The 26,443-nt window shown below is 42.1% G+C and overlaps 2 protein-coding genes across 3 annotated transcripts in view; one reads left to right on the forward strand and one right to left on the reverse strand.

Annotated features, from left to right (window-relative positions):
- LOC138952432 (inversin-A-like) overlaps positions 1-21,199 on the forward strand; it is a 62,842-nt gene extending 41,643 nt beyond the window's left edge. For both annotated transcript variants that reach the window (XM_070324101.1, XM_070324102.1), the window contains 8 exons: positions 223-389; positions 11,047-12,646; positions 13,126-13,172; positions 13,500-13,574; positions 13,809-13,957; positions 15,892-15,998; positions 16,588-16,818; positions 18,902-21,199. In XM_070324101.1, coding sequence (XP_070180202.1) covers positions 223-389; positions 11,047-12,646; positions 13,126-13,172; positions 13,500-13,574; positions 13,809-13,957; positions 15,892-15,998; positions 16,588-16,818; positions 18,902-19,020 — 2,495 coding nt within the window. In that variant the 3' untranslated portion in view covers positions 19,021-21,199. The remainder of the gene's footprint in view (positions 1-222; positions 390-11,046; positions 12,647-13,125; positions 13,173-13,499; positions 13,575-13,808; positions 13,958-15,891; positions 15,999-16,587; positions 16,819-18,901) is intronic.
- Positions 21,200-21,703: 504 nt separating this feature from the next.
- Positions 21,704-26,443, reverse strand: part of LOC138952436 (uncharacterized) — a 22,443-nt gene continuing 17,703 nt past the window's right edge. The window contains exons 8-10 of the mRNA XM_070324106.1: positions 26,398-26,443; positions 23,013-23,030; positions 21,704-22,556 (exon numbers count right to left, since the gene is read on the reverse strand). The exon at positions 26,398-26,443 is cut by the window's right edge and continues 173 nt beyond it. Of these exons, the coding sequence (XP_070180207.1) occupies positions 22,480-22,556; positions 23,013-23,030; positions 26,398-26,443 (141 nt within the window). The 3' untranslated portion in view covers positions 21,704-22,479. The remainder of the gene's footprint in view (positions 22,557-23,012; positions 23,031-26,397) is intronic.

Genomic DNA, 26,443 nt, shown 5'->3' on the forward strand with positions numbered 1-26,443 from the left:
TTGGTGTGCGCGTGTGTATGTTGTTTTGTTTTGTTCAGGTTTGTCTGTCTTCTTCTTGGAATAACTGACAAACACATGCAGCTAGTACAATTCCGCAGAGATAAACAACAACAACACAACAACAACAACAACAGCCTGAACACATCAACTGTTATGAGCTGATAATAATACACCACTGGTAACTGTATCCTTGGTAACCGTTTCTTCATAATTCCCTTGCAGAGGTGATAGAGCTGCTGCTGCAAGTCAAAGAGGAACCAGAGGCGATAAACACACCCAACCGTGACGGCCGCACGTGTCTGCACATAGCAGCTCTCACCAACAACCTCTGGCTGGCCAAGTTCCTCATTGACCACAACGCTGACGTCAACGCCATCATGCGCAATAAGGTACAATGACGTCATTGTTGTCTTGTTTTTACATTTAGTCAAGTTTTGACTAAATGTTTTAACATAGAGGGGGAATCGAGACGAGGGTCGTGGTGTATGTGTGTGTGTGTGTGTGTATGTGTTTGTGTGTGTGTGTGCGTGTGTGTGTGTAGAGCGATTCAGAGTAAACTACTGGACCGATCTTTATGAAATTTGACATGAGAGTTTCTGGGTATGACATCCCCAGAGTTTTTTTTTAATTTTTTCGATAAATGTCTTTGATGACGTCATATCCGGCTTTTTGTAAAAGTTGAGGCGGCAATGTCACACCCTCATTTTTCAATCAAATTGATTGAAATTTTGGCCAAGCAATCTTCGACGAAGGCCGGACTTCGGTATTGCATTTCAGCCTGGTGGCTTAAAAATTAGTTAATGACTTTGGTCATTAAAAATCTGAAAATTGTAAAAAAAAATATTTGGTTTATAAAACGATCCAAATTTACGTTCATCTTATTCTTCATCATTTTCTGATTCCAAAAACATATAAATATGTTATATTTGGATTAAAAACAAGCTCTGAAAATTAAAAAAATCAAAAATTATGATCAAAATAAAATTTTCGAAATCAATTTAAAAACACTTTCATCTTATTCCTTGTCGGTTCCTGATTCCATAAACATATAGATATATATATGATATGTTTGGATTCAAAACACGCTCAGAAAGTTAAAACGAAGAGAGGTACAGTAAAGCGTGTTATGAAGCACAGCGCAACCGCTGCCGCGCCAAACAGGCTCGTCACTTTCACTGCCTTTTGCACTAGCGGCGGACTACGTTCAGTTTCATTCTGTGAGTTCCACAGCTTGACTAAATGTAGTAATTTCGCCTTACGCGACTTGTTTATTTGTTTGTTTGTTGGTTGGTGATTTTTTTTTTATATACTTTTTAGCAGGTACATTGTTTTACATTTTTTGTGTGGATGTTTAGGATGAAATGGCATGTTCTAGCCCACGGACGATACCAAGTGGTGACATATTTACACGAATAAGCACTTTTTTGAGCACGCTTATGCAAATTGCTTCAGGTTGCTGAATGCTTCTATCCTGGCAAGGAAAGATGATTGCATTGACGCGTGCTGTGCATGGCACGATATGAAACATTAGTTGACAAAATAAACAGTTACAGTTACAGTTTTTAACTTTTCAAAAGTTTATTGACTAAGTCTTTCGACCTATAAGACAGATTTCCCCAAACATCAAGACAGCCTCGTAATATATTACAAAGTCCTCGCGTCTGCAGTTGTATATTTTGAGCGTATGTAGTGAACCTTTTATTCTCCGTCACTCCTAAATAGTGATAGATTCAAAACAATGCTACGATGATTGTTCAAGCATGTTAAGTGTTTGTCTTCTTCTTCGTTGAGAAAAAAATACAAAAGAAAATGACAAAGCCTTTCAATTTTCTCCCCCACCGTGCTGAACCCGAAGGTGTGCCTGCAATTTCCAGTATCGAGTCTTGAGATTTACAACTGATAACGACTTTAGGAGCTTGCAGCTAACACTTTCTGGTGTCGTTAAAGGCACACTCTTCCCGTGAAAACAGGTCGGCTCACCGTCTTAGATCTGGCCAGCTTTTACAATGCAATAAAATCATCCCTCCACTTGATCACATACCAAAACTGAACAGCCTTGGTGCTTTCTGCGGGAATATTTTTGATGAATTAATTTCTTAAAAAGCCACTGGTGGCTGTTTCAACTACTGGAGGCAACTCACAACAACAAGCAGTCAGGGTGTGGGTTGTTGGTATATATATATATATATATATGACCAAATGAAGGGAGGGTCTTATCCCACGTAAAAGTCTGACCAGATCTGAGATAATCAGGCTGTTTTCGCGAGAAGGAGTGTGCTTTAACCGTTCGGTGTTAACCGTTCGGTGGGTACTAGACCGTCTCATGCACAGTGGCGCCTTGTGCGTTCAAGCAAAGTATTGGTCCCCCTTTTTTGGCGACAGAAAAAAAGAGAGATTATAACTTAAAGCTCAGTTGAAACAGCTCTGAATCAGGCTTCATGCAGCCGTCTCAATAGCTATAGCTCCAACAAGCAATACACACAATAATCGTGTGTTTTCCTCTCATTTTTGTCTGACAGACAGTTAGTAGTAGTACTATCAGAAATCAGAATAGGACAATGTGTCTTCCCCGTATCGATATGAGGTGTTAGATTCGTGTGTCTGTCAATTTAGAAACTAATAGGTGTATGACGTACGATATATTTGATACGCTTTCCTCCAATAGGTATGCGCTGTTCTATCAGCAGTAGAAACCGGACAAGTTCTCTTTCTTGTATTTATGAAAGGTGCCAAATTCATGTGCCTGTCCGGTCCGTGTAACCTTTCGTCGGTGTACGAGGAGAAATATTTGCCCTAAGAGGACATATTTATTAGTTTGACTGATTTACATTTGGTGTAATGTATTGACACGATCGAATAACTCTTTGACAGTCTTTGTTAGATTATTGACACTTGAGGATCAGGCTTTTTACTTTTACCCGTGGTCTTCGCGAAATCAATCAAGTTGTGTCGTTCTGGGAGAGGTCAAGCTGAAATAATTTCTTCCGAAAAACGTCGAGACAGAGGTACAGTATGGTTAATACAGCTGTGGTCTGCTTGACGTGTCTATACTGTGCTTGTGCCGGGTAGCGTACCTTTGCAACTTGTGTAAGGGAAAGGATAGAAGTGTTTGATTTTTTTGATTTTTGATTTGTTTTAAAGAGTTCCTACTGAAAGGTGAACTAAGCGTCTGAATCCTAGACACTGAGCTCGATATTTCTTCTCCTTCTTTTGTGTTCGTGGGCTGTGACTCCCACGTACACTCGTAGGCACGTGTATGGCCGGGGATTTTTCCTCTGCCATGAAGGCAGTCACACTCCAAGTCCGGGGGATGCATGCTGGGTGTTCTCGTGTTTGACACGGATTACAGGATCTTTTTTGCGTGCATGCTTAGTCTTGTGATTGTGTGTACACACGAAGGGGATAAGGCACTAGCAGGTCTGCACATAAGTTGACCCGGGAGATCGGAAAAATCTCCACCCTTAACCCACCTTTAGAGGGATTCGAACCCCGAACCTTCCACACGGAAGGCCGACGTCCTAACCACTAGGCTACGCGCCCGTCAGTCTGAGATTTGCATGAAAGGTTGTTGAGTGGTGACACATTGATTGAATATAACATTTCTGTAGGAGAAGATTTGGCAAAAACCCGGACACAAAACAAAAAGGAGATAAAAAATATTCATTTTTCCTGCTTAGATATTTTGTTTTTAGTCTTGCAGGATTGTTCCTAATACCAGCGAATCTGAAGCGCATGTATTTCTACTAAAGACAGGCGTAGATTCTGTATTCCTGAAACGTTTGCATCAGACGTCAGATTTGCAGGTAGGAAAGCGTAGCATCTCGTCAGTAAACACAGAGTTTACCAAGAATACCAGGGACCAATGTTCATTAAAAACCAGGTGTTATCTCTGGCAAGAAGCTATGATAATATCGATCGTATTTCTTTTGTTGTGTGCTCTCATCTGGTTGAAGGAGGTAAGTGAGTTTAATTAAGTGTGAAAATGTCACTCAGAAAGCAGAATTATATATGTATATTTATACATGATTCACCCTTTCTTTGCAAATGTACAGTAATATTCCTGCCGCCTTGCCTTAAAGTGTTAGCTGCCTTTCTAATATTTACAGCATCGTCAATCACTTCCTACGTTTTTGTCAGATGTCTTTCTTTTATTTACTGCAACGTAATTATGTGAAACACTGCCCACATTTTTGTTTACTGTCTTTCTGTTAGAATTTAAGTTTGAAATGCCAAGCTGACAATTAGATTTCCTTTGATTTTCATATCACTACGAAAGTCAGCAGTTAGCTACTTTCTGTGTGCACACTGCTTACCTCATGTGGTGTGTTATTGTGTTACGTCTTCGGTTTTATTGTTATTGCCGTAGCTATCTTTTCTATATAGCATTGACTCTCTTCTGTTCCATGTGCACTTTCACACGCCCCTCACTACTGTTAACCTCTCTCTGTGTTTTCTCTCTCTCTCTTTCTCTCTCTCTCTCTCTCTCTCTCTCTCTCTCTCTCTATCTCTCTCACTCTCTTTCTCTCTCTCTTTCACACTCTCTCTCTCTCACTCTCTCTCTTTCTCTTTCTCTCTCACACTCTCTCTCTCTCTCTCTCTCTCTCTCTCTCTCTCTCTTACACACACTCTCTCTCTCTTACACTCTTACTCTCTCTCACTCTCTCTCTATCTCTCTCTCTCTCTTTCTCTCACTCTCTCTCTCACGCTCTCTCTCTCACTCTCTCTCTCTCTATCCCTCTCTCTCTCACACCGTCTCTCACTCTCTCTCTCTCTCTCTCTCTCTCTCTCTCTCTCTCTCTCTCTCTTACACACACTCTCTCTCTGTCTCTCTCTCTCTCTGTCTCTCTCTCTCTTTCACCCTCTATCTCTCTCTCTCACTCTCTCTCGCTCACTCTCTCTCTCCCACTCTCTCTCTCTATATATTTCCCTCCCACTCTCTCTCTCTCACTCTCTCACACACACTCTCTCACTCTCACTCTAACTCTCTCTCCTTCACTCTAACTCGCTCTCTCTCTCTCTCTCTCTCTGTCTCTCTCTCTCTCTCTCTCTCTCTCTCTCTCTCTCTCTCTCTCTCTCTCTCTCTCTCTCTCTCTCTCTCTCTCTCTCTCTCTCTCTGTGAATCACTTCTGTGGCCATTATCAACCAGAAAGGATATAACAATAAAACTGATCCAAAAACGGATGACAAGAGATTGTTTCTTAAACGGTAAGAAAAACCTTACTATATGCTAGCCTGCAACACAATGTTCTTTTAGATGCTCACTGATCTATATCAAATGGGTCTACTTTGAGGCCAGTGGAGGTGCTCTGACAAAGGGAGCTTATCCTCTCCCATAAAATCACGGGCAGAGTATTCTTGAGAGTTTTTAGATTTTGTTCCGTCTTTCATTCGTTCTTCCTTTATTACACCCCCGGTATAGGGGTGTGTATAGGTTTCGGTCGATGTGTTTGTGTGTTTGTGTTCGCATATAGATCTCAAGAATGAACGGACCGATCGTCACCAAACTTGGTGAACAGGTTCTATACATTCCTGAGACGGTCCGTACAAAAATTGGGACCAGTCAAACACACGGTTAGGGAGTTATTGGTGGATTAAGATTCTACAAGGACTTATAGAGGGACATATTAATGGTCAAAAGGAAATAACCTTCTCAGTTGGTGGCAGTGAGAATGGTTATTTCCCTTTGACCAACGGGGGTGTTTTTCCTACCTCGGAGGAATTTCTTGTTTCATTTTCCTTGGTTGTCCTGTTTCCTTCACATATGCGGATCTTTTTCAGGAGAGAATGTCTGACATGTTCTCTTTCTTTCTCTTTTTTTTTTATTTTTTTCTTTCTTTCTTTCTATCTTTTCTCGTCTTGTCTGTGTCTGAGGAACTTTGAAGGAGCCGATGTTTGACTTTTTTGTGTGTGCTTACTTACTTTGTGTGTGTGTGTGTGTGTGTGTGTGTGTGTGTGTGTGTGTGTGTGTGTGTGTGTGTGTGTGTATGTGTGTGTGTGTGTGTGTTGTCTTGTATATATACTTTATAGTTCTTGTCATAAAAGTGTGAACTAATAAATGTATTTGAAGACCTGTCTCGGAAGCAACTATTGAAGTCTTTTTTTTTTCTTTTTTTTTGTGTGTGTGTACATTGATTTGCTTGCCTCTCACGCTGGAGGTCGTGGTTCGTCCCCCACTCGGGGACAAATACAAATACCCGATTTTTCCGAGCGCTCTCCAGTCCACCCAGCTGGAAATGGGTACCTGACCCTATTCAGGGCCGGGGAAGGCAAAGGCAGCGAGGGAGAGGAGATGGGCACCGCCCTCATAAAAAGCTGGCCCCCAGAAAAGTGGAGATCTCTAACATCTCTCTCCCCTACGACCAGATGGTTATGGGAATACCTTTACCTTTACCTTTACATTGACTTAGAGATTTGGGATGTGAGTTTAAATCTGTACCACCTTTTTTCTTTGTGCATGTGGGGGGTCGTCGTTTTTTGTGTATGTGCATTCCAAGTCAAAGGACAGACTTTACCCCTTTCCTCATACTAAGAACGCCTAATCGCTCAGCATGGTACCGTTAAAGTTCGTAAAGGTCCCGTTTTCGTCCGTATTCTTCGCCTGCTTGTTCGTGTTTATTTACCTGTAACGAAACACGGGAAGGATAGTATTTCTATGTCGATTTGAGACCACTGCTACATGCTTTTGGCTCAGCGGCTGTTGCCACTAGCAAGAAATCAACAAACACAGTGTACACATTCGTCGATCGTTTAACGCTCGTGTGCGCTAGCTTTCAGGCTGAGTTTATACAGAATGGTTATGGAGTGGTATGGTTGTTGTTTAATTGTATAGTGTATTCGCATTCCCCAAACGCTGGCATTTTTACTCCGGTGAAATTTCGGTAGGCTAGCATGGATCAGGCACAAACTGGCGTGTTTTATCAGTACGTGTCAGACCTCCGCTCAAGTTCGGCTGGCAATCAGATTATGAATTATGGTTTCTTTTTAGTAAGAGTAATGTGGTTTGAACAAAGGGGAGAGAGAGCGCGTGGCTTTGGTGTGAGAGAGAGAGAGACAAACAGATAAAAAGGACAGATACTGGTGATAAACACAGATTTCGAAACGTTCAACATTGCCCAAACACGATTTTCCACCCTTTTTAGTCAAGTTTTGTTTTTTTTACTTCACTACGCTCGTACACGTATATAATTATATAGCTTCTCGTTTCTTTCGTCTGGCACAACGAAGTCATTCTTTTTCGCCTTTATTCGTTTGTGTCACATACCCCAACCCAAGTTGAATTCCATCCGACCTGACCCACCATTGTCTGGAATGCGGGTAGCAACGAGCGACAGACAAGAAGTGTGCGGGCGAGAGGGGTGTGGGGGAGGGGGAGGGGGAGGATGGAGGGATGGAAGGAAAGCGTAGGGGGGTTAACCTGCTGAGGCGTGGGTGTGATTATCTGTATTGCAGGTACTCACACTACATAGCCACTGCTTTCTGCCTTGACCTGTATTCTCAAGCCTCAGTTGTGATTTTCCCTGTTGGAACTTCTGTGATGCAATGTATTCTTTGGCTATCACTTCAAAAGTGAAGTTTGGCGGAGGTATGACAAAGTTTTGCTTGAGCTTGCTTTTAGCTTCATTTATGAATGTTGTGATCATGCTTTTGACGCTAAGAGCAGTTAATTATTGTTTTTCCTGTGCCTCTGTTGTGTAGAGAATATTTGTCTATGCCTCCTTTACATTTCTTTGAAATGGTAGGTGTATGCATGGGCAAACTGACTCGCCCACACACACACACAAGCAATCGTGCAGACATAGAAAAACACACACACACACACACACACACACACACCACACACACACACACACCACCACCACCACCACACATACACACACACACACACACACAGCACACACATACACACACACACACACACGCACACACACATACACACACACACACACACATACACGCACACACACATACACAAACACACACACACACGCACGCACGCACGCACACACACACACACACACACACACACACACACACACACACACACACACACACACGTACGTACACGTACGTACACACAAACACATTTACTAGAGTCATTTTTACATTTAGTCAAGTTTTGACTAAATGTTTTAACGTAGAGGGGGGAATCGAGACGAGGGTTGTGGTGTATGTGTGTGTGTGTGTGTGTGGTGTATGTGTGTGTGTGTATGTGTGTGTGTGTGTGTCTGTCTGTGTGTGTGTGTGTAGAGCGATTCAGACCAAACTATTGGACCGATCTTTATGAAATTTTACATGAGAGTTCCTGGGAATGATATCCCCGGACATTTTTTTCTTTTTTTCGATAAATGTCTTTGATGACGTCATATCCGGCTTTTTGTAAACGTTGAGGCGGCACTGTCACACCCTCATTTTTCAATCAAATTGATTGAAATTTTGGCCAAGCAATCTTCGACGAAGGCCGGACTTCGGTATTGCATTTCAGCTTGGTGGCTTAAAAATTAATTAATGACTTTGGTCATTAAAAATCTGAAAATTGTAAAAAAATATTTATTTTTATAAAACGATCCCAATTTACGTTCATCTTATTCTTCATCATTTCCTGATTCCAAAAACATATAAATATGTTATATTTGGATTAAAAACAAGCTCTGAAAATTAAAAATATAAAAATTATGATCAAAATTAAGTTTTCGAAATCAATTTAAAAACCCCTTCATCTTATTTCTTGTCGGTTCCTGATTCAAAAAACATATAGATATGATATGTTTGGATTAAAAACACGCTCAGAAAGTTAAAACGAAGAGAGGTACAGTAAAGTGTGCTATGAAGCACAGCGCAACCGCTACCGCGCCAAACAGGCTCGTCACTTTCACTGCCTTTTGCACTAGCGGCGGACTACGTTCAGTTTCATTCTGTGAGTTCCACAGCTTGACTAAATGTAGTAATTTCGCCTTACGCGACTTGTTTTTCTTTATCATGTATTTGATGTATATCGATCACAGAGGTATAAAAACTACTTTGTCGACCAAAATGTGCGAACCTGTCAGTCAATCATGTAACCGACAGGTTAATGTTTTACCATTTGTTCTGGCCGCAGATGGTTTTAGTGTCACTGGCTTTGTTATCTAGTCTGGCTTCTCAAAGGCACAGAACTTCCCGTGCAAACGATTCGGCTGACCATCTCTTATCTGACCAGACTTGGTCATGGATAGGATCATGCCTCCACCTGAACACACACCAAACATCAACAACCTTAACTTGCTTTTGTCAGTGCAGAGGGGGCTTTTTGTTTTCTTATAAGTTATAGATTAATTTCTTCACGGACACTAGTTGCAATCTTTGAAAATAAACTATTTCAATTCAGCACATAGGATGTTAATTTTGGGTATGTGACCAACTGCAGGGACTGTTTTATCCCATGTATAAGCCTGGGCAGATCTGAGATTGTGGGCAGGACTCTGCCTTTAACACGCTCCGAGATATAAGCTGAGATTGTGGGCAGGACTCTGCCTTTAACACGCTCCGAGATATAAGCTGAGATTGTGGGCAGGACTCTGCCTTTAACACGCTCCGAGATCAAAGCTGAGATTGTGGGCAGGACTCTGCCTTTAACACGCTCCGAGATCAAAGCTGAGATTGTGGGCAGGACTCTGCCTTTAACACGCTCCGAGATCAAAGCTGAGATTGTGGGCAGGACTCTGCCTTTAACACGCTCCGAGATAAAAGCTGAGATTGTGGGCAGGACTCTGCCTTTAACACGCTCCGAGATAAAAGCTGATTGAATGAGCTATTGGTTCCGGGAGGTTCAATGTTGGCCTGCAGTGACAGGGGTTAGTGCTGGTAGGTAGGCGATAGGCATATGATCTAGTATTGTTGCGGGTTTATGCCTGTCACCTTTATGCCTTCAATGCGTATTATCTTCTTGGCCCTCTTCTTTTTGCTTCTCGCCACTGCTTGTTCTGAAAAAAGCTGTGAAGCGTCTGTAAGTGTGTAAGTATTGTGTGTATGTTTATCTGTTTGTGTGATGACCTCCATACCTTCTCTTATGAAAGTTTACTCATGTTAATGTTAATACCATCTTTTTTTCTTGAATATAAGGTCTTTTTTACATTTAGTCAAGTTTTGACTAAATGTTTTAACATAGAGGGGGGAATCGAGACGAGGGTTGTGGTATATGTGTGTGTGTGTGTGTGTGTGTGTGTGTGTGTGTGTGTGTGTGTCTGTGTGTGTCTGTGTGTGTCTGTGTGTGTGTCTGTGTGTGTGTAGAGCGATTCAGACTAAACTACTGGGCCGATCTTTATGAAATTTGACATGAGAGTTCCTGGGTATGATATCCCCGGACGTTTTTTTCGTTTTTTCGATAAATACCTTTGATGACGTCATATCCGGCTTTTTGTAAAAGTTGAGGCGGCACTGTCACACCCTCATTTTTCAATTAAATTGATTGATTGAAATTTTGGCCAAGCAATCTTCGACAAAGGCCGGGGTTTGGTATTGCATTTTAGCTTGGTGGCTTAAAAACTAATGAGTGAGTTTGGTCATTAAAAATCGGAAACTTGTAATTAAAATTTTCTGATTCCAAAAACATATATACATATGTTATATTTGGATTAAAAACAATCTCTGAAAATTAAAAATATAAAAATTATGATCAAAATTAAATTTCCGAAATCGATTCAAAAACTATTTCATCTTATTCCTTGTCGGTTCCTGATTCCAAAAACATAAAGATATGATATGTTTGGATTCAAAACACGCTCAGAAAGTTAAAACGAAGAGAGGTACAGTAAAGCGTGCTATGAAGCACAGCGCAACCGCTGCCGCGCCAAACAGGCTCGTCACTTTCACTGCCTTTTGCACTAGCGGCGGACTACGTTCAGTTTCATTCTGTGAGTTCCACAGCTTGACTAAATGTAGTAATTTCGCCTTACGCGACTTGTTTCTATTTGCCGTTTCTAATTCTTCCTATATCAGATAACAGAAGATTTGTTTATAAATTTAACATAAAGATAAGATTCAAACGTGCGCGTGTTTTTTTTCGTACAGGGAAAGAACTACACCCCCTACGACGCCGCCGTTGCTAAGGGAAACAAGGAAGCAGCCGACTACCTGCAGTCCAGAGGTGGTCGCGACGCCAGCACAGTAAGACCACCCAGCGGCAAAAGACCAGGCAGCAGCAAGACCAAGGAGCGGCCGACCAGCAGCAAAGAAAGACAAGCGAGCAGCAAGGAGCGACCAGCTAGCAGTAAAGAGCGACCAGCTAGCAGTAAGGAGCGACCAGCTAGCTGTAAGGAGCGACTAGCTAGCAGCAAGGAGCGACCAGCTAGCAGTAAAGAGCGACCAGCTAGCAGTAAAAAGCGACCAAAAAGCGGCAAAGACAGACCCACAAGTGGAAAGGCCAAGGTCGACAAGAAAGACAACTCTGAGGAGGAAGAGGAGCAGACGACAGAGGCAAAAGAGTCTCCGAAGAGAAAGGGAAAGGATAAAAACAGCGACGAAAAGGAAGAGGAGTCGAAGACAAAGAACGAAAATGATAGTAGAAGTCGGTCCCCGGATGTGGTTATAGCTAACGGTAGACCAAGGTCAAGCAGCCCCAAAAAAGATAGAAGCTCACCTACAAAGTCTTCAGAGTATTCCGAATCTTCGGGTAAATCTTCTCCAGCTAAATCCTCGGAGTCTTCAGGAAGCGAATCGAAAAAGAGCAAGAAGGAGACCTCCACAGAAGAAGAAGGTACACACACTAGAAGAAGGGCAAAGTCACCGGACAGACAACCAAAGAGCGGAGAGCAAACGAAGAAGGCTTCGCCTTACGGGGACGCAGCAGAAACCAAGAACTCTGCCAAACATGAGAACAGAGACGCTTCTAAAAAGAAAAGTGACTCTCAAAAGAAAAGTAAGCTTCCGAAAGAGGATGTAGAAGAAGAGAACCCGGTGGCAGTAAAAATTCAAAACAGCAGAAGCCAGACCGCTTCGTCCAACCACAGCAAAGAAACCACAGAAAAGAAACCTCAACAAAAGCAAGCCACCAAACAACAGCAAACTCAGAAGCAGGCAAACAGAAAACAACGCACTCGAAGCAGAATCAGAAGAAGCAGGAACAGCAGCAGCAGCAGCAGCAGCAGCAGCAGCAGCAGCAGAAGTAGCGGCAGCAGAAGCAGCAGCAGAAGCAGCTCCTCGTCAAGCTCTCGCTCGAACAGCATGGGATCCAACGCCAGCAAGAGGAAATCCACCACCACCCCCACCCCCAGCAAAAACAAAAAGAAAACCAATAAAGACAAAGAGGAAGAAAACGACGGCGACGGTTTGAACCTCTTCAGCGACAACGAGAACGAAGACCACGAGGACAACAACGAACCTCAGACCCGATCCAAGAAGCCCGCGGTTAAGGCTGAAGAAGATCGACCAGGCCGCGAGCACAAGGACCAGCAGCAGCAAAAGAAGAGGCCCAGGTCCAGCCGTCTCATCGCGGATATCCAGGACAGCGTTAAGCGCTACGAGCAGGAAAGGCGCGGCATCCGGCAGCTAATGCAGATGCGGCGGTCTCAGATCTACGCGGACCACACGCGTAACCAGGCGCTGTTCCGCTCCTTGCTGCAGAACTACGGGACCCGGCACGGCGCTCCGACCTGGGACCAGATGTTAATAGGTGAGTGTGGGTACTGTTACTTTAAAGAGTCCAGAAGCGAGAACTTCATATTGCGCGTGAGGCGTTCGAAAGCTGCAACACTCTTCAGTCTAGTTTTAGTTCGCGCAGCATCCTGTATGAGAACTTCAAGCCCGGTATTAATATGGCAAAGTCGACTTCGCGAAGCTCACCGCAAAAAGCTTTTGGCACTACATTTTCGGTAAAATGACTTTGCAGAGTTGACTTCGGCCGCAGTAAGGCCTTCAGGCTCACCTGCAAAGTTCAAGGTGCAAATAATTTCGTCTTTTCTCCTTTGAACAAAAATCGAAAATGTCTAACTTGGTGAGGCTGTTTAACGTTTGCAAGGTAGCGGTGAAGTAAGCAAAGATTTTGTTATCATTCTTCACAAAAAAAAATCTTCTTTTTATATTCTCATCTTTGTCTTTTTGTATACATTTGTGTGTGTGTATCTGTGTATTTTTCTTTGCTCTCTATTTCAGAACACCCAAAGAGTCGGGAGTCAGAGCGTGGCAAAACCAATGGCAAGGTGAGAGGTTGATGTGAGAGGCAGATTCGGAGGATGTTTCGTCTGTCTTTCTGCCTGTGTAGTTGTATCTTAGTCTGTCTGTTTGTCGGTGAGCCGTTGATCATTGTGTCATACATGTGATAGAGAATACACGCGTCAACGTTCCATTATTTAATTGAACACGAAAGTTTAATTCAAAAAGCCTGCAATGTATCAGTCTGGTCGAAATTAATGAAATACAAAACTTGGCATTGTCAAACTTAAACACGCTGATTCTTTGCTGTATTTAAACATTGTGTCTATTTTCTGTCTATATTTAATTATGCATGTTTTACCTTGTCTTTGCAGCTATCGGATCGCTCGGACAGCAAAGACAACGTCAATAAAACCGGAACAGACAATGAGAAGGATTCAGATGCTGGGGTGAGTACGCACGCAGCCAGCCAGCCAGCCAACTAACGAACCAACCAACCAATCGAGTTACTGGCACATCTACACACACATATTAAGCAAACATGTCAAGCTATCAACCAACCAAACAACTCATCCGCCCACCAACGCACAGTATGCCTTTCACGCATTCACTTCCGCTTCCGTTTGAAATCGAAAGTAGATGTTGACGCACAGATAACTAAATCAGAACATTATGCTTTGCAGAGAACGACAACGGCGACCAGCAGACGACGACGTGTGGCGGCCTCCGCCTCCTCCAAAGGAACGGTTGCCAAGGACAACAGAGAGGATTGGGACAGGAGACTGCGTAGTGACACTCCGCCTCGTAGTCCCAGCCCTCGTAGGAGCTATGGGTAAGACTGATGATACCGTGGATTTTGAGGATCTTCAAATCTGTTTGTTTAAGAGTTTGCTTTCAAGAAAACATCAAATTGCCAAGAGGTGTATACAACGACGTGTTTCCTGTCAAGTTTGAGTCAGTAACACACAAAAACCACAAACAACAAGTGTTGACCTTAACGGGGTCAAGAAGCCGCCCTTGTTAATATCAATCAATCAATCAATCAATATGAGGCTTATATCGCGCGTATTCCGTGGGTACAGTTCTAAGCGCAGGGATTTATTTTTTAGTTTTATTTTTGTTTTTATGCAATTTATATCGCGCACATATTCAAGGCGCAGGGATTTATTTATGCCGTGTGAGATGGAATTTTGTTTACACAATACATCACGCATTCACATCGGCCAGCAGATCGCAGCCATTTCGGCGCATATCCTACTTTTCACGGCCTATTATTCCAAGTCACACGGGTATTTTGGTGGACATTTTTATCTATGCCTATACAGTTTTGCCAGGAAAGACCCTTTTGTCAATCGTGGGATCTTTAACGTGCACACCCCAATGTAGTGTACACGAAGGGACCTCGGTTTTTCGTCTCATCCGAAAGACTAGCACTTGAACCCACCACCTAGGTTAGGAAAGGGGGGAGAAAATTGCTAACGCCCTGACCCAGGGTCGAACTCGCAACCTCTCGCTTCCGAGCGCAAGTGCGTTACCACTCGGCCACCCAGTCTCTTGGGGGTGGGACACGGAGACAGACAGACAGACAGACAGAGGAAGGGAGATTTTTTTTTTAATGAATACATTTTTTTTTAATTTAAAGTAAAGAAATACATTTTAGAAAGAATTAATTTTAAAAAATGTAAATGAATAAATTAATAAATAATTTTTAAAAATTTTTTACCGAGCTCTTTACACGTGGTGACATGGTAGACAAACAAACACCTGAAACCCGGACAAACAGGCAGAGCAAATCCAGTAAGCACCCTTTACAAGGCGCCTTAATAATCCTACGCATGTTTGCATGCTGTCAGTGATAGAACGAGACCCGAAGGGAAGTAACTCATTACCGCCTCTTTCCAAAGTAAATGACGTACACACTTTTGCGTCACTTAACCTTCACAGTACCAATGATGTTACTCATGAACGGCCCATACTTTCTAAAGAAATATTCAACATAAAAAGTATCCTTCTACACAACCCACGCCATCCAAATAGAAATAAACAAAATAAAATGCCTTCTTTAATTCAAAAGTGGGTCGTCCACAACCCACCACATATAGACTGTGTAGTTCAAATGACGTCACTATTTATTTGTTTATTTACAGAATAATTCTTCAAAAATCGGTCGTTATGAAGGATCTATGGTGTTTGAGATTTACATGAAGTCTCGATCAAAAATCCATGTCCCACCCCATATTACCAAGGGCGGGCTTCTTGGCCCCGTTAAGGTCAACACTTGTTTTTGTCCGGAGTTCTAATCCAACGCATGCTGACTCGAAGGGAAGTAACTCGGTTCTGGGGTCTGTCAGTGGGTTTCGTCCCCTGGCTCGGTTTGTAAAAGCGTTAAAAGCCACTATCTTCCGTTTGACTACCGTTAGGAATGTAATATTTTGCTACACCCTGTCTAACCCTATTCCTAACAATTTCACGAAATTTGAGCTTAATTGACCCAGAGATACAAATCTTACCCGACAAACACCGACCGACCGCCCGCCCGCCTCAAACAAACAAACAAACAAACAAACAAACAGACAGACAGAGCAAATCCAGTAAGCTCCATTATACTAATGGCGGCTTAATAAGCAATTTGTCTCACTGAGGGCAGTACAATTGTAACTGTTGCTGCAATGTCATTTATAATATTAGTTTACCAAAGGTTCGTTAGTTTTCTGGATTTTCTGCACTGTCACACTTTGTGTATAACGGACCTGGCCTACTTTGCAGAGATCCAATGCCGTACCGAGAGTTTCAACGACAGAAGACAGAAGACTCGCGACGGCTGTTGATGAAGGCGTACAGACCCGCCCTGCCCCATGATCTCTTCGCTCTTGGTATGTCATTGATTGTATAGAATACCCTTGCGGTGAACTACTTAAAGATTGTATCGCTCTTATATGTACAGCGATTCATGCTTCTTGTGATGAAAATCAGAAAATATCAATAAGCTAATAATTAAAATTACCAACATGAGATGTTGATAATAATCACAACACAAAATTCGGGAGACAAAAACGATCTCATGCTCTTCCAACGGGTGCTGAGAAATTAAATTAAAATGCTGCAGTGCATCCAGGATAGCTGCAACTTTTGAGCCATGCAGTTCATGGAACGCCGAAGAAGAAGAAGAGCCATGCAGTTGACGAAGTTACTTCTCACAACACTGAACAGTCAGCTTGCAGGAGCCTGCCACGATATGTTCTGTAATGCATCCCGGTTGACCACGACTATACATTTGAAATGCCAAATTATTGTTGGCTTAAAATACAAATCAAAACATACAACAGTGCCTCTTGAGATAATAAATTATGACTTAAAAACTCAAAACTTTTTAACTGACACGACAAGTCCTTTGATTTTGTTATGAGTACTGTGACTTTTTGCAAAGTTTGTAATTGTTGTATTGTCGCCTATCATCTCTAGGTAAGCCAAATTCCGAAAGATCTCACAGCCCTGTTAACTCAAAGACATCACGACCTTCAACCACAAAGTCGCACCTTGCACGACCTTCAAGAGGTCGCCGTACGTCCTTGAACTCTGACGGCAGCGTCCCTAGCGGCATGTCGCACGCGCAGTACAAGGCCAGGCAGAGGTCATACACCATCATGACTCCCTACGGATCTCGTCGTATTAAGCCTGAGAAGGAACATCATTGTGAGTATATATGTGTGTGTGTGTGTGTGTGTGTGTGTGTGTGTGTGTGTGTGTGTGTGTGTGTGTGTGTGTGTGTGTGTGTGTGTGTGCGTGTGTGTGTGTGTGTGTGCGCGTACGTGCGTGTGTGTATGTGTGTGTGTGTGTGTTTTGGTGTCTTTGTTCTTGTCTGAGACTGCGTTTGAGTCTTTGCGTGCGTCACGGTGTCTTTGTGTTGCTTTTTCTGCACTGGGTTTTGTGTACATGTGAGTCTCTTAAAGGCACAGTAAGCCTCCCGTAAACCATCACAGAGCTCCCCGAGCGTCTACATATAGAACAAGCATACTTCCATTTGAACGCTCACCGAACGGGAACATCCTGGCTGCTTTCTGTCGAGCGTGAGAAATTTTCAAAGAATTTATTTTCGTGGACTTGGCCTCAACAGCAATGGCGCCTCGTTTTGGTGCTGGACGGCTGTTATGAATACCGGAATTCACGCCCGGACAGTAAGCCTCCCCTAAACCATCACAGATACTGTCAGGCTTTTACACACAGTACAAACACCCTTCCATTTGAACGCTCACCAAACGGGAACATCCTAGGTGCCCTACGTAAAGAGCGGACAATTTTTAAAGAATTAATTTTGCAGATTGTCTCGAACACTTTTTGGATCCATCCTGAACTCAGGTCAAACATGAGTTACTTCCCTTCGGGTTTCATCCTATCGATGTAAACTGGCGATAGCCGTGAATCGATGATTATCAAAATGTTTTTGGACCGTGGTGCGTTTTTGCGCTTGACCTAACTTTTAAAATCTAAATAATAAATTGACAGCTTGTTACACAAACATTCTTTAATCATAAAAGAATTCTTTTTTCATCAAGACAAGATCAGTACAATTCGAAGTTGTGAAAGTTTGAAAAAAGAAAAGCCCGGAAGCAGGGTCACGCAAGGGTCGTAGCAGACGACGCCGGTTTATCAGTGCATATCGCCGTTCCTCTCAACAGTCAAAAGCCATCGCTAGAGTTCTTGTGAACCACAGCCGTTTGTTTCGTGCATAAAAACGTGCTATTGTAAATAGTCGCATTCAAATAACTAACTGACGACTACATTGTGAAAAAGGGAAACTGGATTACACGGGTTCACGATGGCTCAGGGGTAAGATAAATCACGCAAAAATAAATTCTTTAAAAATTGTTCGCTCTTTACGGAGGGCACCTTGGATGTTCTCAATCGGTGAGTGTTTAAATGAAAGGGTGTTTGTACTGTGTGTAAAAGCCTGACCGTATCTGTGATGGTTTACGGGAGGCCTACTGTGCCTTTAATCAGGCCTGACAGTGATCATAGTGACTGTACCGTCTGTGTGTGTCTTCTCTGTCTTTCTGTCCGTCCTTCTGGCTGGCTGGCTGGCTGGCTGGCTTGCTGTCTATCAGCCAGTCTGCCTTTCTGCCAGTCTATCTGCCACTCTGTTTTTGCTTGTGTGTCTTTGTTTGTGTCTAAGAGTGTCTTTGTGTCTGTCATGGTCGTCCGTTTGTGTTGTCTAGGTGAGTGCGTCTGAAGGTATGTGTCTCTTTGAGTGACTGTATGCTGTTATAATCTCTCCTCCTCGTCCTCTTCCCACGAGCAGATAATCTCAAGGCTTACCCCTGAAGAGGGAGAGACTTTTGAACTTAGTTATCTTTTTCCGATTATTGAAGAAAATGATGATCTTTATGTAACTGAGGTAACTACAGCATTCATTTAATTGCAGCTGACCATATGACTTCGAGGACAGAGACTTTCACAAGCCTTGTCTCCGAGCTGAACTGTAATACAGTGGACCCCCCCCCCCTTTTAAGACACCCCACACACACCCCCACCCACCCACACACACCACCCCACCCCCCCACCCCCACCTCAATTTAAGACCCCTCTCTTTTAACACCCTGTGTTCTCTGACTTTCCGTTCATAGCCTCTGTAAATTTACTCCATTTTAAGACTCCCTCCCATTTAAGATCTTATTTTCTCAGATATTGCGAGGACTTAAAAGAGGGGTTTTACTGTAGCACTTTCTTCTTCAGTGTCTTGTACTCTAATGAATACATGGCTTTTTCTTTCTTTCAACAGCGTCCGGGCCACATCGACAGCAGAACGGTGATGGTAACAAAGACGAAAACGAAGAACAGCAACATAGGAGCACCACTTCTCAACAGAACCGCAACCGCTCCGCGGTTAACCATAGGTAACCACAACGGTGAAAATATTGTTGTGCGGAAAGGTAACTGTAAACAGTTATATCAACTGGAAAAACCTACAACAGCATGATTCGTAGATGCGGCTTTGCATCAAAGGACTGTGGGTGAGATTTATGAGATCTGAGAAATAAAGGGACGTAAGTGCTCTAAATGCACACGACGTGTGCAACAACAAGTGAGTGTTATGCGCAACCAATCTCATTGCACCTGAGAGAACAAAAAGTATTGAAATGAACAAGCGACTTTCATCCTCAAAGGAGGATTTTGGGGAGAGTTGTGGGGTTAAGAAAAGTCCAGTTGTGATGTGCAGAACATTGATGAACTAGAAAGACTTTGACTTGGAGAGGTTTGTCGGCCATTCTAACTTATTCCTGCATTCATGGTTGTTCTACAAGAGGCTGTTTTTTGTTCACAAAGAGACTGTGCTGTCATGCCGCGAAACAGACGCAGCTGGACCAAGCTAAGCTATACTGACAACAAAATCTTTGGTGTGTCATTCACACACAATTTTGCAAAACTTTGGACTTCTGTGAATGCGTCTTCGATATGAGCGACTTGAAAGGACTAAGCGGAGACAGACTATGAGCAAATGAGACGTTGACGTTGCTGCTATGAAGCTGTGATATTTCTGATAAGGGTAAACCGGGTGGTTTTTGTATTTTGTGATAACATGTACTTGTGTCTCAACAACATTTTGTCTTCAAGTTCAGAAAACTTTCCAAAATGGCGCCTTTGGTGTACTATCTTTGGTAATACAGAAGGTTAGGATCTGACTTATTGAACATAAAGTGGGCGGAGATGTAGCTCAGTCGGTAGCGCGCTGGATTTGTATCCAGTTGGCCGCTGTCAGCGTGAGTTCGTCCCCACGTTCGGCGAGAGATTTATTTCTCAGAGTAAACTTTGTGTGCAGACTCTCCTCGGTGTCCGAACACCCCCGTGTGTACACGCAAGCACAAGACCAAGTGCGCACGAAAAAGATCCTGTAATCCATGTCAGAGTTCGGTGGGTTATAGAAACACGAAAATCCCCAGCATGCTTCCTCCGAAAGCGGCGTATGGCTGCCTAAATGGCGGGGTAAAAACGGTCATACACGTAAAATTCCACTCGTGCAAACCACGAGTGCACGTGGAAGTTTCAGCCCACGAACGCAGAAGAAGAAGAAGAACATAAAGTCAGGAAATTCACTTTACGAGTAGCTATTGCTGTGAAACTGCCAGATTTACCCTTTTTTCCGATAGATGCCACCCTTCCTATTCCTCACCATTTCTAGGCATCCGCGGCACACTTCTAGCATTGGTCATACCCAGATGTCAGTTAAATTTGTGTATAAATACTGACACATTGTGGGGACATATTTAAATCATGGTATGAACACTTCATTTAAATTTTACGCCATCGACTTTCAAGTAACATGTTCCTTGTTTGTTTTTATTTTGTTTTTGTTTTTTGATTGTTTGTTTGTTTAGTCTGTCTGTCTGTCTGCTTGTTTCTTGCTGTGTTTCTTTGTTTGAACGTGGAAACTATTTATTGTAAAACATAGCCAGTTGCTTCTAGTCCAGTTTTTAATTTTGCTCTTTTGCTTATATATTTATATGTCATAACTTTATGAACATATTTTGTCGCTTTTGACATTCTTTATTTGCCTTAAAGAAAACCTAATGTTGATTTTTTTTTCTCCTGATCAGCACTGCGTGAAATGTTTCGAGATTGTACATTTGCATGAGATACATATATGATCCACAATGTGATTAAGTGTTATTTCATTATTAGTTGTGGCAAACTGGTTTGTCGTCCGTCCGTCCGTCCGTCCGTCCGTCCGTCCGTCCGTCCGTCCGGCGCTTGTGATTATTGTGATTTGTATTGTCTTTAACTTGAGAAATATCTTGTCTTTCACTTATTCTACGATGACAACATTAAATACAAATGCCTACATGTGTATTTTTTGTATCGTTGATTTATTTATTGTTGACACAAGATGTATTATAATTGTACACTTTGATACACTTTTTAAAATACAAAGTAGATAGAGGATATTCAATTTTCTTTTGCCTGATGTAGATTGTGATCGATTTTTAATATGCTTCTTATTCATTTGCTCTAAGCTTCTATTTTAAGGTTTAGCTAGAATACTCATTCCATGAGACACAGATAAAGTCGCTGAAAATCTGTCTTTCTCAATTGTTCAGATATTGTTTAATGCGTCTGAGCATTCATGTGAACGAGTGCGTGGTGTGTGTGTGTGTGTGTGTGTGTGTGTGTGTGTGTGTGTGTTTGTGAGTGTCTGCTTGTGTGCGTTCTAACGTGTTTGTATGTGTGTGTGTGTGTGTGTGTCTGTCTGTCTGTCAATTTGGGTATGTTGTGTGTGTGTTTGTGCTGGTATAGCTTGACCTTAAGGGAAAATCACTGATCAATTCTACAAGCAAACACTTTGTTCCCGATATTTTTTATCATACAAAACTGAAGAATTGACTTCGAAACTTTCAGACATTTCCTGATTGTACGCCAAATGGATATAATGTATAAGTATAAATTTACCTCACGCGAAAAATACGGGTAGAGTACAATTATCTATAGGATTGTTCTGGCAGTGACAGAAAAGCTCTTTCTCGATTTAAAAGTTAATTTGTTTTTGATTCATTTTTGCAAAACATGCGTCATTTGACCTATTCATCAATAAATTAATGTGTCATTTACAAAATCATTGAGGCAGTATACATCAGTTTACGTTAAAACCATACTTCAGATATTCAATTGCATTTTTGACGGACTCACTGCCAAAATGATCAGTCATCTCAAATTGTATCACCTCAATGACCGATCATTTTGGCTGTAAATCGGTCAATTGTTTATTTCAATAGGTCATTACCCGATTATTTTTGTTATGAATTGGTCAGATTATATTCATTTTAATGCGTAAATGGCACATTATTTCGGCTGGACGAATTTGTAACCTCAACGTCAACGACCAATCATTTTGATTGGGTATGTGTCAATTGTTCATTAAATAAATCAATGACCGACCACTGACGCCTGGCTAAAATCCTGATTTTAACGAATAGAGAAGGAGATTAGAACCTGTGTTAAAAGATGATTTTGACTGACTACCGTATCATAGTATTTCATACTGCAACGCTAACGTTGTACATTTTGAATAACGTTCAAATAAAAATAATCGCATTACATGACTAGGATAGCCATTCATTGTATACATGTTTACATGGTGTAATTAAGTACAATTTCTTGAAGTATACTTCTCAAGAGAGAGGCACCACTCCCGCTGCTCAAAACTATTCGACGGGCATGCATATATATGCATATTTGCAATCCATTCCGGATTATTACCCATCATGGTCGCAGCTGAATTCTCGCGAACACTTATTCACGTTAAATCTCACGATAATTCAGCAACGCATGCGTAGCAAGGGCATTGCCAGGACGACCCAATGTTGTTCAGGTTGTGAGGGACACGACGAAAATCAACATGGCGGCTGTAAGGACAACAAGGGCACGAAGACTGGTGCTGCCACCTAGAGACAGAAAGAGGAGCACCAGAGTTAACATGAAATCGTAATATCCTTTGTAACTTTCCACTGAGTAGTGACTTTTCAGGCACAAGAGAACACTAAATCTGCTCCTCAAGTCAATGCCTGAAGACACTCTAGTGAAATAATCACAAGACAATGACGTCCCGATTATACTCTCTCTCTCTCTCTCTCTCTCTCTCTCTCTCTCTCTCTCTCTCTCTCTCTCTCTCTCTCTCTCTCTCTCTCTCTCTCTCTCTCTCTCTCTCTCTCTCTCTGTAAAACAAAAAAACGCAACACACACACACACGCACGCACGCATGCACAAGCACACACACACACACGCACACACACACACACACACACACACACACACACACACACACACACACTCACGGGCCCACTTGCATACAAGTTTGTTATCACAACTTTTGACAAGAGATTCAACTGGTCAAAACTTACCTGTGTCTCTGACGCATTCTGAAATACAAAGTAAACAAGGAACTTAATCGATAAATATCGACAGGGGGCCGACAAATGGTTTAAATGGGAAATGTGTGTATATGGGTGTGGGTTTGAAACAAACAAACAAACCAACCCATGTGAACCCCGGGCCGCAGGCCTTCGATGTAGTGATTGAAAAAAAAGGATGTTCTCAAATGGTTCAATTCTCATTTGGTCTGATTCTCAAATGGTACCGGTATACTCCCCCCCCCCCTGGCCGCAGGCCTAGGAGTAAAATTTTTATAGACACTGACTTTCTTCCCAGGGGTCATTGACCCAGTTTTAGCTATGAGAGGTGGTTCGCCCAGAGGCTGTAGAGTATACTGGGGCGGTCTCTTTGATGTCTTGAGAGGAAACTTGGCCAGGGTAGTACATGCACCAGAACTGGTGGACACCAAGGACAAACATGAAATCGAAGCAGTTTGCTTTCAGAGAGAACGGTCGTCAGCAACTCAAACTTCTCTGTTTTCTTTTTTTTTTTAAATCTGACTTTCTTTGTGGCCCCCTGACTCCGCCCCCTCCCTCTGTAAGGACCCTCCTCCACAAGGACCGATTTTTGTCAACATTTTAAAGGTCGCTAGAGAGGGGTTCCACTGTATGACCTAACCGCTACTGGCAGACGGCCTCAATCTTCACGCGCAAAGACGAGATTAATAGGTGCTCGGTTTTGGTATTTTGAATTACATTACATTAAACCTTTGTTGGGTTTCATGGTCATGGCAACAGCCATAATAATATTACATGATGTATAATATCATATTTCAGCATATGTGAATTACATGTCATCATACTAAACTGTCATACATTTTTATTCCTACATTATTCTGATTGATCACAACCAAACCTACTATCATTGGACACATCCAAATGCAAGCGCCTGTTCTTGACAATTTCTCTCTGATCTAAATATAAAATCAGTGCAATTTCCTGGGTCGGGCTTTGCCACAGACACTCACGGTTTGGCCTGTAGGTAAAATGTACAATGTATTTTCTGATTTGTGCACAAAAGCTTTTTTTCTTTTTTCTTTTTTTTAACATAACAATGTTTAATGTCACTGTATGTTTAAAAGACCATGGTCATATTTGTAAAAAAAAATGTTAAATTAGAAAATAAATAACATTTTGGTTCATGATTTTTCCTACACCTGTGCTAAAAATAAGAAATAAAAATGTCGGGTATATAAGTCACTCAAATACAGCTAGGTATGAATGGCTCGGTTTGAGTTTGTTGCAGTTGACCCTGCACAATGCGACATATCATGTTTTTGTTGAACAATTTTGACGTCACCCCTCCCATAGGGTGACGTATTTCACAACTTCCTGTGTTACACAAACTCTGTGATGACCAATTTTGACGTCACCCCTCCCATAGGGTGACGGATTTCACAACTTTCTACAGATGAACAATTTTGACGTCACCCCTCCCATAGGGTGACGGATGTCACAACTTCCTGTGTACACAAACTGATGACGTATTTCACAACAAAATGGCGCTGCCCATGGTCAACCTCGAAACTATCCGTATAGAATGGGGGCGTCCTCGCCCCCATAACAAAACAGTAAACTATGTGAAAAAACGGACACAAAGCAACATACAGCAAATGAGAACACACATAACGTAATCCCATTACGGGTTCCAATGTCATTATTCGTTTGTGGAATGCATGTTTAAAGAAGAACTTTTTTTTTTAAAGTAGCGCTCCGGACTTATTTGTCAATGATTCTCACTTTCAATATCGAGGCAGAATAATCCTGGAACAATATTTCTGCAGACATTTTACTTCGTAGAACGAATACCTGGACATAAGGACAATGTCCCATCTTGTGTTTGTATTTCTTATTGTGTAAACTCGAGTGTTTTTGTAGTTGAAGTGTGTTTTTGTATTTTGTTGTGTGTTTTTACATTTAGTCAAGTTTCAAGAGGGGGGAATCGAGACGAGGGTGTGGTGTATGTGTGTGTGTGTGTGTGTGTGTGTGTGTGTGTGTGTGTGTGTGTGTGTGTGTGTGTGTGTGTGTAGAGCGATTCAGAGAAAACTACTGGACCGATCTTCATGAAACTTGACATGAGAGATCCTGAGTATGGTATCTCCAGATGTTTTTTTCCATTTTTTTGGATAAATGTCTTTGATGACGTCATATCCGGCTTTTCGTGAAAGTTGAGGCGGCACTGTCACGCTCTCATTGTTCAACCAAATTGGTTGAATATTTGGTCAAGTAATCTTCGACGAAGCCCGGACTTTGGTATTGCATTTCAGCTTGAAGGCTTAAAAATTAATCAATGAGTTTGCTCATTAAAGTTGTCATTAAAATCGATTTTTCGCAAACAGATTTAAAATTGATTGCATCGTATTCTTCATCACATTCTGAATCTAAAAATATATACATATGTCATGTTTACTCTTAAAATGTGATCACAATTAACGAAAATAGATTAATTAATCTTACGATTAAAATGTAAGAAATCGATCCAAAAATGATTTCATCTTATTCTTTATCATTTCCTGATTCCAATAACATATAGATATGATAGGTTGTATTCAAAACAAGCTCAGAAAGTTAACAAGAATACAGAAAAGCGCTCTTTCCTGCTTAGCACAATACGCTACTGCGCTAATCTGGCGTGTCAATATCACTACGTTTTGCACGTGGGAGGTGAGCGATTTGCTTCATGCGGGGATTGACGAAGCTGTACTATCTTGGTGAAAAAATACAGTGCGTTCAGTTTCATCCCGTGAGTTCGACAGCTTGACTAAATGCAGTAATTTCGCCTTACGCAACTTGTTTGTTTGTCTGGTGTTCGTTGTTGGTGTCTTTTGTTTGTTTTTTCTCCTCTTTTCTATTGGGGGGGGGGGGGGGTCAAGAAAGCCTTTTCTTAACACAATGCTTTTTATATTGTCTAGATACCAGCAGACACGTTCAGCACAGCTCTCGCTTACTGCTCATCTCCTCATCTGTTGTCTTATATTTTAAGAGCCTTTTGTTTGTTTGTTTGCTTAACGCCCAGCCGACCACGAAAGGCCATATCAGGGCGGTGCTGCTTTGACATATAACGTGCGCCACACACAAGACAGAAGTCGCAGCACAGGCTTCATGTCTCACCCAGTCACATTATTCTGACACCGGACCAACCAGTCCTAGCACTAACCCCATAATGCCAAACGCCAGGCGGAGCAGCCACTAGATTGCCAATTTTAAAGTCTTAGGTATGACCCGGCCGGTCGAACCCACGACCTCCCGATCACGGGGCGGACGCCTTACCACTAGGCCAACCGTGCCGGTTTATATTTTATATTTTAAGAGCCTATTTCACTTTGACGCTTATTGACCTTAATGGCGAACCCACCGTTCTTGTGTTCCGTGGGGAAGAAAGCAGCAGGGTTGAGACAGAG

Source organism: Littorina saxatilis, linkage group LG17 (assembly GCF_037325665.1).
Source record: "Littorina saxatilis isolate snail1 linkage group LG17, US_GU_Lsax_2.0, whole genome shotgun sequence".
NCBI lineage: Eukaryota > Metazoa > Mollusca > Gastropoda > Littorinimorpha > Littorinidae > Littorina > Littorina saxatilis.